The 12,341-nt window shown below is 44.0% G+C and overlaps 1 protein-coding gene across 5 annotated transcripts in view; it reads right to left on the bottom strand.

The window, feature by feature from the left end:
- Nucleotides 1-12,341, bottom strand: part of STAC (SH3 and cysteine rich domain) — a 192,125-nt gene that overhangs the window by 94,649 nt on the left and 85,135 nt on the right. The window contains exons 3-5 of one of the 5 annotated variants that reach the window (XM_039527917.1): nt 3,199-3,310; nt 1,304-1,406; nt 662-1,078 (exon numbers count right to left, since the gene is read on the bottom strand). In XM_039527917.1, the coding sequence (XP_039383851.1) occupies nt 662-778 (117 nt within the window). In that variant the 5' untranslated portion in view covers nt 779-1,078; nt 1,304-1,406; nt 3,199-3,310. Of the gene's footprint in view, nt 1-661; nt 1,079-1,303; nt 1,407-2,274; nt 2,404-3,198; nt 3,311-12,341 lie in introns of those variants that run through there. The other 4 variants (XM_039527916.1, XM_039527919.1, XM_039527918.1 and 1 more) reach the window with 4 other exon arrangements.

Genomic DNA, 12,341 nt, shown 5'->3' with positions numbered 1-12,341 from the left:
AAATCTGCTTTGTTTCATATATTTTTCTCTTCCTAATTATACACAGATCAAGCCAGAAACTTTTTGCAAGTACATCCACGAAACATTTAAGAGCACAGAAATTAGAGATGAGTGGCTGGTTTTTTTTTTTTTTAAGCAAGGTAAGTTGATCGAGATAATTAAAAAGAGGCTGGAGGAAGAAAACCCTCTCTTATAGAGAGTGGGTAGGAATTCTTGCACCAAAATGACCACTCAGGCCCTATTTCAAATACCGATGTATTTAAAAGCGAATGCCCAAGTTCACTGAAGCATCTGTCAGGAAATAACCCACGACTTGTCCTGAACCTGCAACACATTCAGTCATTCCAGCCATGAACAAGTGAAAACCTTGGACCTATTCTCATGCCAAGTATTAAAAAGTCTATTGAAAGGGATTGATTCCCCCTCCCCCTTAAGAAAAAGAAACCTCAAAACCATTTCTACCCCTCAATTCAAACTTTAGGGGTTACCCAGATGAATGGCAAGAGTTCTGAAGTCTGGCTATTACAAGCCATAACAATAATAAATCACTATTTTGAATCCTCATTCAGAATTTCAACATAAAAAAAAAATATATATATATATATATACCTCCACCGCAGAGTAAAATCTGCTTTTTTAATATACCAAATGGATTCAATACCTTTGATTCCTGGCTGGTAGTAGATGCTGGAGAGGGAGGTTGATCTGTGTTCTCCAGTTCATTCTCTTTCTCCACATTATCCACACTGACTTCACAAGTGTTGCTTGGAGGAATCATTTTACCTCTAAAATAATACTGTTGCTATCGGGAAGAGAGCTCCAGTCCTCTCCTGCTTTTGTTTATTTAATTTGTTCTTTCTTCTCCGTTCCTGCAGAGCAAACACACTCCTCTCATTCTCAGTTTGGCTATATGTGAAGGCTGGAATTCTCTGGATTTTCTTTTTCTTCTCCTCTTCCTCCCTCCCTTTCCCTCCCACTGTAATTCTGCTGCAAGGGAAGTAAGTTATTGATGGTTCTGTGGGTCACTTGTGTGTCTGCTTCTGTGTTTTTCTTGCTCCTTCTTCCCTCAGAGTGAAGCCTGGAGGTGTAGAACAGAGAGTCGTGACTGTCAGCCCAGTGATCAAATGGGAGTGAGCTGAAGCAGAAAGCCTGAGCTGCTCACACACATGGGGCACTGGAGGGAGGAGTTGTATTTCTAATGCCTTGAACGGCTTTGCGGGAGCATGTGCTGTCATAGTAGTGAAATAAAGTAATGCTCACACACGCACGCAACTGCACACGAGGCTTGGAGGAGCTGTTTTACCTTTTAGTAAGGCTCACGATACGGGAGCGAGGCACCGTTTGAAGAAGTGCAGCTGCTCATTTATGTTCTTCTAAATCGTATGGTGTGTGCTTTAGGGGGATTCCTGAAACGAAGAGGAAAACATCCCCACCAGATAGGGACATGACAAACCAAAGCAAGCTGGCACCTTTAGACCAAACTTCTTGCTAAAAGGGGACATGACAGGCACACAGAACCCCCCGCCCCGCCCTTATCACATGCCCCTGGGTGAATAGAAAATGTAGGCGAAAGAACATTGCCCTGAGAGAGGCACATAGAATCGAGCATGGCAGCAGCTGTTGAAAGGTCAAATGAAGCATCCGTGAGCTGCACAATTCCTACAGGTGGAGGTTGCCACGGTGATAATGCTAGGTGAGTAACTAAATGGTGGTGTCCAGTGGACCAGTGGGAAATCTCTCTCCACACAGCTGAGAATGGTGTTGCCACACCAGGACCCTTTGGGGGATGAGCCAGTGCTGGGGACTTTCACTTAGTGGATCAGATCCTCAGGGTGTGTAAAAAAAAAAAGTGTCCCTCCATTGCCTTTCTGATTTACACCTGCTGAGGTTTTGGCTCAGTACATTTACAAAGCTACTTACTCACTGGTTCATCCTCTGTGCCCTTGCACACAAGACTGTGTGTATAGCACGTTCTTTAAAGGGGCTTCTATGGCGCATTTTTGCTTTTATTCATGCAGCATTATTGTGGGACATGTCTCACCTCCTTTCCACACTGATTAATGGGCTAAGTGCCTTACAATCAATAGGATTTGAGAGTGCTCGGCTCCTGGCAGACAGGCTTACCATGTTCTAGGGTGAGCACCTTCAACTATAGGGGGGCATATGACCCTTAAATATTAATAAAATACTTTGAAAAGTAGTTTCTGCTTTAATCTGGGGTTCTACCCTGATAAGTGGCAACTGGTAAAAGTGGTAAGAATGGTAATTTCTTACTTGGCTGATTTGCTACCCTGATATATTCAGAGGTGGATCCGCTGAACTTAGATAGATACATTTTGACTGCTTTCCACTCCGTCACTATGGGAGAGGGAACTGGATTCTGTGGTGGCCCATGCCTCAGCCACAGGATTGTTAACTCAGGTTCTGTTGCAGGGTGATATACTACCCCAGGTAATTCACTGGGGGTTTCCACAGGTGTAAATGAAGGTAGAATTTGAAGACAATGGGGTTGTACAGGTTTAAGGGAGTGCAGAATTAGGCCTGCAGACTTCTTATTCTTTGTAATGATGCAGGGGGCAGGAAAAAAAATCTCAGCCTTACTTTGAATCCCCAGGTGAATTTTCCGGGCTCTCGGGGGGGGGGGGAGCTTTTTACTTTTAAATGGAGCATCTTGGATACCAGAATCATTACCAGCCAATCAACATGGAGCAGAACTGTACCTGCGAACAGAATTCTTTGTTTGCCCTGTTGTAGTTAATGCCATTACAGCCGTCAAAAATGCTCTTGGGTCACTCGTTAAGGGCTGCAATGAAGCTAAGATTGGGGGAGGGGAAATGACACAGAACTCACAGAAGAGAATTTGGCAGGGAAGCAAATTTCAAATTCTGTATTTTTAAAAATTCAAGCGGAGTCCTAGATTGTGCCCCTCTGAGCCTTGGGGACCTCACCCCTTCTGCATGGAATATGAGGGACAGGTGTCCCCATGGCACCATCCCTTCAGAGAGTACCTGAGGTAGGAATGGGCCAATAGGCAAAAACTGGTCAGATCTGAGGACAGGTCATTCTCTCTCCTTCTAGCCCTGTGGAGACCAGTTTAAAAATAAAGGTAACCTAGATCCAGACCTGAAGAAGAGTTCTATGTAAGCTCAAAAGCTTGTCTCTCTCACCAACTGAAGTTGGTCCAATGAAAGATCTTACCTCACCCACCTTGTCTCTCTGATATCCTGGGACCATCACGGCTACAACTACACAGCAAACTGCAGGCCCCTTCCGTTCCGGGGACTCAGGTCAGCCATGGGCATGGGAGATCCTGCCAGGGCAATGTAAGTGGAGACACATGGGCCTCTCTGTGGATGGCCCTGGTCTCCTATAGATTCCAGGCAGTTTTGGGGCACCACATTGGGTCATTCCACAGAGGGTGCATCTCCCAGCCCAACAGAGCAATTTTTCTTCTCACCCTGGAGTATTTCCAGCCTATACTTCTCAGTTTGAAGCCTGTACCTGTGTTCTGTTAATGGTTAGGGAGCTCAAACATGTCTTGTATAAAAAGATTTGCCATTCCTCTCTAAAATAAACATGAGACCCTTTAAAGAAGCTGAGTAATACTTAATGCTCCAAATATTGTAAAATCATGCACACATTTTGTATTAAAAGCATGTAACGTCATGAATGTGAGAGTGACTCTCATACCACACTCGGTGCTCAATTCTTTTTGTTTTACCAAATTAGTACCGACACCTGCTGCACTCCCTTCCTTCTCCCAATTACTCACTTGTCAGCCATGACTGATCTGCCAGTTACTTGATAATTAGCCCGGGAAAGATGACTCAAAGCTTAAATCTTAAAAATGCCTCTCCCCTCCCCCCATCAATAGTGATTTATCAAATATCAAGTAAAATAAAACAGAGCGATCACATTAAATAACCTACAAATCCTTTCTTTCCCAGTCATTCTTGAAAAAGATGGCCATGTGATTGATGCTGATCATTCTCTGGATGAAGGTTCTTGCCTGATATGTGAGGTACTACAGTATGGCACTAAATGAAAGGCAATGAAGCAGATTCTCTAATGAAAAGATGAGTATAGATTTTGGAGCAGGGAAAGGAATTTTAATGAATAAATGCAAGAGATTCTCAACCTCCAACTGTGGCTGCTTAGCTTCATGAAGCAGCAGTAAAGTCACAGCCAAGAATTCCCCTGACAGGGGGATCCTTAGGTGATGAAAAGCCAGTATAGATGGCTCCATGCCATCTGCTCCTCCCTCCACATAGAGGGAGAATTAGGGGCAGGGATGGGGAGCATAGAGGAGCAGTGCATTGTGATCCACTGAATGCTTCCTGAAGGACTACTGCAGCTGGCATAGTTTGGAGCAGCCCAAAGACTGTTCTAAACTACACCTGAGCTGTTTCAGCTCCCAGACAGTCCAAGAATGGGGGAGTGAAATGGTTGCACAGGATGTGTCTACACAACCAACAAAAAAAACCCTATAGCAGTGAGTCTCAGAGCCCAGGTCAACTGACTTGGGCTTGTGCTACAGGGCTAAAAATAGCAGTGTAGATGTGCTAGCTCGGGCTGGAGCTGAGGCTCACTGGGTTTCAGAGTCTGGGCTCCAGCCCAAGCAGGAACATCTATATCACTACTTTTAGCCCTGTAGTGCAACCCCATGAGCCTGAGTCAGTTGACCTGGGCTCAGAAACTTGCTGCTGCAGGATTTTTTTGTTGCAGTGTAGACCCACCGTTAGAGGCACATTTCTCCTTACTTCCTTCGGCTGCACTAAGGCCTGGTCTACACTGGGGTGGAGGGGATCGATCTACGATACACAACTTCAGCTATGAGAATAGCATCGCTGAAGTCAACGTATCTTAGATCGACTTAGAATCACTTACTTTGCGTCCTCGTGGTGCGGGATCAACGGCCGCCACTCCCCCTTTGACTCCACTTCCGCCTCTCGCCCTGGTAGAGTTTCGGAGTCGACGGGGATCATGTTCGGGGATCAATGTATCGCGTTTAGATGAGACGTGATACATCGATCCCCGACAGATGGATCATTACCCGCCGATTCGGCAGGTAGTGTAGACATACCCTAAGGGTATATCTACTCTATGGAGATTATATCAGCAGAGCTGCATTGCCGTAGCTGCACCAGCATAAACCCATGGTGTAGATGCAGCGCACGCTGATGGAAGGGGTATTTCTCTGGGTGTACGAACACTACCTCCTCAAATGACAGTAGTTATGGTGACAGAAGCATTCTTCCATCGACATTGCTGCAGCTGCACCAGAGGTGAGGTCAGTGTACCTATGGTGGGCAGGGGTGTGGATTTTTAACATCCCTGAGCGAGGTAGCTATGTCAGCCTAACTTTCAAGTGTAGGCCAGGCCTAAGTCTGAACTCAGTAGAGCTGAAAATCTTCCCCAACGTCCCTATTCTATGCCATTCAGACATGAACCTCCTGACAGACATTTAACACTCTTTTAAAGGAACAGGTATGGAATCTATTTACATTAACATAAAAATTAAAACAAATGAACTCAGCATTTATAAAAGGGTTTTAGACTGACAGACTAGGAGACCAACATCTTCTGATTATTAATGGGGAGGGGAGGGAGGAGAAAGGGAGGAAATTACAGGCCTGATTCTTCAGTGCCTTGTACCCTGTGCAGTTATGTACACCAGTGCAAAGTGGGTATAAAATGCTGACAGAGCAGAATGTTAACATTTTGCACAGACTTTGCGCAGGTGTATAAAATAACTACCTAAGGTGCAAGGCAGTAGAGAAGCAGGCCCTGGACAATCCCAATCTCTTATATTCAGAATATAGAGGAGTAGGAGACTCCAATCTAGGAAATGCTTAGACTGTTGGGTATCGTAGAAACCTTAAAATAGATAGAAAAATTACCGCATGGGCAGCTTCAGTACAAGTTGCCTCTGCGTCAGCCCCTATGCCTGTGTGCTTCAACCCTGTTCTGGGGGTACTTCTCCAGGGATCAAACATTAGGTGGGTTTCTTTGCCTGTTTGGTCCTTTGCCTGTCTGATGAGATCAGCAACAAATTTACCATTGAGTACCACTGTGATGGTGCTTATATTTTAAATGTGGCACAGTTGGCCAGGTGTATTGTGGGATCCTTGTTGGGACTCTCCTCTGAAGTATTAGCTATTGGTCACTGTTGGAAACAGGATATCAAAGCAGAAAGCCCAGCAGATTGCTTCAGTATGACCACTCCCATGTTTCTAAGTAATGAGGTTGCAAGCACTTCTCAGGGGACAGCCATTGCACCATCATAGGAAACAGTATTACAAATAGCATCAGGGGGCTAGTTTTTTTTAAATTGCAATTAAACATGCCTTGTTTGCCTTTAGTACAGTCTTATCAGCTCAGCTAGCAGATGATATAGTAACAACCACCCCTGATTTTGGTCATCAAAATGTCTTCTTTCAAAGGTACATAAGAATGGCCATACTGGGTCAAACCAAAGGTCCATCCAGCCCAGTATCCTGTCTGCCAACAGTGGCCAATGCCAGGTGCCCCAGAGGGAGTGAACCTAACAGATAATGATCAAGTGATCTCTCTCCTGCCATCCATCTCCACCCTCTGACAAATAGAGGCTAGAGACACCATTCCTTACCCATCCTGGCTAATAGCCATTAATGGACTTAACCTCCATGAATTTATCTAGTTCTCTTTTAAACGCTGTTCTAGTCCTAGCCTTCACAACCTCCTCAGAAAAGGAGTTCCACAGGTTGACTATGCGCTGTGTGAAGAAGAACTTTCTTTTATTTGTTTTAAACCTGCTGCCCATTAATTTCATTTGGTGGCCCCTAGTTCTTATGTTATGGGAACAAGTAAATAACTTTTCCTTATTCACTTTCTCCACACCACTCATGATTTTAAATACCTCTATCATATCCCCCCTTAGTCTCCTCTTTTCCAAGCTGAAAAGTCCTAGCCTCTTTAATCTCTCCTCATATGGGATCTGTTCCAAACCCCTAATCATTTTAGTTGCTCTTCTCTGAACCCTTCCTAATGCCAGTATATCTTTTTTGAGATGAGGAGACCACATCTGTATGCAGATGCGGGCGCAACATGGATTTATATAAGGGCAATAAGATATTCTCCATCTTATTCTCTATCCCTTTTTTAATGATTCCTAACATTCTGTTTGTTTTTTGGCTGCACACTGCGTGGCCGTCTTCAGAGAACTATCCATGATGACTCCAAGATCTCTTTCCTGATTAGTTGTAGCTAAATTAGCCCCCATCATATAGTATGAATAGTTGGGGTTATTTTTTCCCAATGTGCATTACTTTACATTTATCCACATTAAATTTCATTTGGCTAAAATTACATAGGTGTCATGGAACAGCTGGTTACAACATTAACACTTTAGCATCGATAATATAGGCAGAGCTATTTGTTCTGTGTCAAGTATAAAGTGACGGAACTAAGGCAGTACAACATTCTTGCACACATACTGTCCTCTCTCAGCAAGCACTTCCTGAAAGTCGTAATAAGTCCAATGACACTATTTGTAAAACAAGATTATGAATGGGCTTGGACTAAAAGCATTTTATTGAAAAAAGAACAAAAAAAGCATAGAGTATCTGTATTTTTGAACAGCTACAGAAGTTGTTTAGAAGGATGAATTGTTAGATTTATGCTTCATATATAGCCTAAAATCCGGATTATTTTTGTATCATTACATATGGGTTCATTAGAATACTAGGTGATTGCTATATTCCTCCTGTGCAGACTGGGTAGCATGACTACAAGGGATGCTAAATATCATTTAGAGATCAGACACTGAATTGGACTTGCAGCTGCTTCTCTGGTGACACTCAGACACATTTGGAGAAGTAAAGTATTACTATGAAGTGTAAAATGGTTTTGCTGCAGTCTCTCATCTTCAGCATCTTGGCATATGCATGGGAGACATGGACATGCAGGAAACAGAACATTAAGAGGCTTTCGGTTTTCAATTTGAAATGTTACAGGCAAATGCTGCATGCTAGTTATACCTCATACACGACTAAAGAGGAGGTAATCGCCTGGATTTACAGAATAATTGGAGTGATACCTATCATCATCAAGATGAGCAGGCAAAGAAAACTTGTGTTTGTGGGACATGTGGGTTGGATCCATGGCAGAAGATTGCGGAAGCAAATTTTGCACAGACCGGTGCTGGGGCACCCACCCACGGTGAGTGTGGTTTGATGATGTGGCTGACTGGTTGGGATGCAGCATAGCATGCTTCTCTATGCTGTGAGAAGACTGGGAAGAAGATTGCTGGCCAGTGACTCCTGTGTGGTGTGTTTACTGTTCATTGTGATGTGTCTTTATAATGCTTTACACTATGAGAATAAATAAAAAAGAATAATAAAATGATCCACATCTATTGCACTCCATGTCCGCTAGAAATGGGCCAACATCAAATCCCTGGATTTTATCACATACAAGAACATTACTGTTAGCCCCTGTGAGCTAGATTCTCAGCTGTTGTAAACCAGCCTTCCTCAACTGAAGTCAATGGAACTACCTCTGGGAACACCAGCTGAGGATTTTGCTCTAAGGGACTGAACCAAACCTTCAGATCTGAACACCCCCAAATTTAGGGGCAGTTCAAATTTAAATATGATTTTGTCTCTCTCCCATTATCTAATCTCATCTGCACCTACTATAAATGCTCACATGTGCAAAACAGTGATCCACAGTGTGTTTTTTTTCTATGATTAATGTTTAATCTTTTCCTTTGCTCCCCTCTCCCCATTCTGTTATGATAAACAGGAAGGTTAACTTGTGTGCACTGATCATTAGAAACCTAAGGAAGTAGAAAGACCTTATTTTTTTAAACTCATAGCGCTAATGGTATTGTTAAGACTGGAGACTTGAACAAAGACTTTGAAGTAGAGGATTAGGAGCTGAACAGTGGATTTTTATAGAAATATGCTCATGTGGTGTAAAAAAAGCCTCTTTACTCTTCCCTGCTCAGCACTGTAACAGTTTCATACACTATAACTGTGATGACTGCTAGACAATAATAGATGGTATTGCTCAGGCACTGTGCTGAAAAGGTCCCCACACTGAAAACCCACTAGCTCGAAAGAGATACTGCAGAGAATGATCCAATTTAGATGATGAATAATATAATTTGGCCTATGCATATGTGACCACCTAATGAGATCTTTGTGTAGAAAAATCTATTTTTATCTTCACCAAAGAAAAGCCAAGGACACACAGAATTATGATCAATAAGTGTGGAACTGCAGGCAGTTGGTGCAAGGCTATTTTTAGAAATGGTTGGAAAAATAGAACTGGTTTCCACTGGAAAGCGCAGTCCATCAAAATAGAAAAAGCTGCACAAAATCATCTCAAGTTTGCCAAAATTTTGTTTTAGAGAAAAACTGAAACATCCCATTTCAACATTTTGGAGCGACAGGTTTTGATTTTTCATTTTGAAATGGGTTTTAGCATGGAAGTTTTTTAAAAAAATGTATTCTGTATTATAAAACACACATCTAAACAAAACATTCAGGTTTCATCAAACCAAGCATTTAGATTATTTTTTGGATCAAATTTCCAATATTTTCCTTGGCAACGAATTTTCAAGTGTTCAGGTTTCTTTCCAATTCTAAATAAAAACAAATTTTAAAATCCTTTGTGAATAAGAGCTTCCGTCCCCCACCAGCTCTAGTTATTTTAGTTCTTTAATCTCCTTGAAGTCAAAGGATTTAGGATTAGTTTTAAAATAGGTCTTTAAAGCTGTTTTGCCACCAACTGAAATATACATGGCTAATTCAATGTCTTGGATTAATGTGAGCCTTAATTCTGTTTCCATTGAAACCAATGGCAAAACTCTCATTGACCTCGAAAGGAACAGAGTTAGACTGAAGCTGAGTGTAAAGCCAACAGACCTCGGTCGCTGGTGGGCGGGACTGAACCAGGATTTCTGAAGTTTAGTGCATGAGCCTCTGCCGCATGAGCTAAAAGCCAAGTGGCTGTTAGCTAAGGCTGTAGAGCCGGAGTGGGCAAACTATGCCCCCCGGGCCACATCTGGCCCGTGGGACCATCCTGCACAGCCCCTGAGCCCCTGGCCCAGGAGGTTAACCCCCGCCCCCTCTCCTGCTGTCCCTCCTCCCCCACCGCCTCAGCTTGCTTGCTTTGCATCTGGCACAACACTCTGGGTGGTGGAACTGTGAGCTCCTGGGGCAGCACAGCTGCAGAATCTGGCCTGACCTGGTGCTCTGTGCTGTATGGTGGGGGGGCGGCGGCAGCAGTGGCATGGCCTGTCTCCAGCCAGGTGGCGTGGCTGTAGCGCCACCAGCCACCAGTGCTCCAGGCAGCATGGTAAGGGGCAGGGATTGGGGGGGCTGGATAGAGGGCAGGGGAGTTTGGGGGTGGTGGTCAGGGGGTGGAGTGGGGTGGTCAATAGGGGTTGGGGTGGTCGGGGGGGAACAAGAGGTTGAATGGGGGCAGGGGTCCAGGGGGGCAGTCAGGAAGGAGGGGGGATTGGATGGGGTGGCAGGGGACAGTCAGGGGCAGGGAGAAGGGGTGGTTGCATGGGGCAGGAGTCCCAGGGGGGCCGTCAGGAATGAGAGGAGGGGTGGGGTGGGATGGGGTGGCGAGGGTCTGAGGGTGGTCAAGGGATGGGGGGTTGGATGGGGCAGGAGTCCTGGGGAGGGCAGATAGGAGGTGGGGGCCGCGCCATGACCCCCTCCCCAACTGGCCCTCCATACAATTTCCGAAATCCGATGCGGCCCTCAGGCCAAAAAGTTTGCCCGCACCTGCTGTAGCGCAAACTCATTAATCTCTCTCTCTCTCTTTGTGGTCTTGGTGCCAGTAGAGGGGACAGAAAACCACACCCAGAAGGTGTGTGATTTACATGAGCACTGCTGAAAACCCCTCCTCTAGTCTAGTTTGAGATGTTCTAGGCCAAAATTTTCTAATTTAGGTGCCTAAAAATATCTGTACAGTAATTAGGTATGTAAATAAGTGCCCGGAACTCTTGCGACTCTCCTTTTTTAACTCTTAACAAGTCAGGATTGGCAGCTTTGCTCCTGAGCCCAGAGCTTAAACTGACCATAACTTAAAGAACAAAAAGTTAATAGACTTATGAACATTTATGCTCCAACAATTATTGTTCTGTGTTATTTGTTTAATGGCCAGTCATATGCTACAATGGTTACAGACAATTAAAAACAAAAAGGCCAAAATTTTCACAAGCTTGGAAATGGGTTACTTCTGTTTAATCTGCCTTGTAGTGTCTGGTGAGGTTTTGATGTTACCCAAATTAGTCACTATATTTTAAAAAGGGTTGCAAGAAAATGGAATCCTTCAGTCAGACCTTCTTTAAGTGTTCTCACTAGAAAGTGGAATGGTGGTGTCTTTTGCTTAACATGATGGTGAAACAGCTTCTGCAAGGAACCATACAGGAAACTAGAGTTGCCCAGAGGAGCTAGACCAGACCTGGAAATACCTAGAAGAAAGATGGAACCAGATCGGGATTGTCTAAGAAGAAGACAGAATGACCGAAGACATTTTAAGGGGAGCAACACGTGACTGGGTTTGGCCAGGAACAAGTAGGTGGGTCACGATTCTGAGATTAATCAGGCTGCACTTGGTTGACTTTTACAGGCAAATGGGAAGAGACAGCTCATTGAATCTTGGTTGAGTTCCTTTGTGTGACAAATATTTGCGTGGGAATCCTGAGGGGAACGTCTCCTTATGCTAGTGTGATGACTGGAATGAGTAGTCAATCCATGGTGCAGTGAGATAATTGTAAGGAACCTTAAAGATTCAGATGTTTTTAGAATTAGATGATATGCTGATAATACAGGAAAGACAATACATGGGATTTATATAATTAATTTAGCCACCTCAAGCAATCAGAATCTGCTTTGAGTCTCTCCCCATAATAGATACCTACAAATATGGAGAGAGAACTGTTACTTAATTGGAAAGGGATGGTATATATATAATCTAATATTTCTATATTTTGTCTTTAAGGGTGGGGATTGAATTAAATGGCTAACCGTAGTCTTTTAGTGGGTTCAGGAATTCTTCCTGTAGTGAAGAGGTGAATCAAACACAACTGAAAAATTGTTCCTTGGAACAACATTTTATCTGTTTCTGGGTGTCACGGAGTGCGGGCGAGTCAAGGCCCTGTACCCCCGGCTTCCTGCGATTCACCATGACTCTCAGCCAGCCAGTAAAGCAAAAGGCTTATTTAGACAACAGGAACACAGTCCAAAACAGGTCTTGCAGGCACAGACAACAGGATCCTCCCCAATTAGGTCCATCTTGGGGTCCCAGGAGCACCACAGCCCCATTGGGGGGTCAGAGTC

Source organism: Mauremys reevesii, linkage group 2 (assembly GCF_016161935.1).
Source record: "Mauremys reevesii isolate NIE-2019 linkage group 2, ASM1616193v1, whole genome shotgun sequence".
NCBI lineage: Eukaryota > Metazoa > Chordata > Testudines > Geoemydidae > Mauremys > Mauremys reevesii.
Note: the sequence above shows the minus strand (reverse complement) of the source record. Positions and strands in the feature narration are given on the sequence as shown.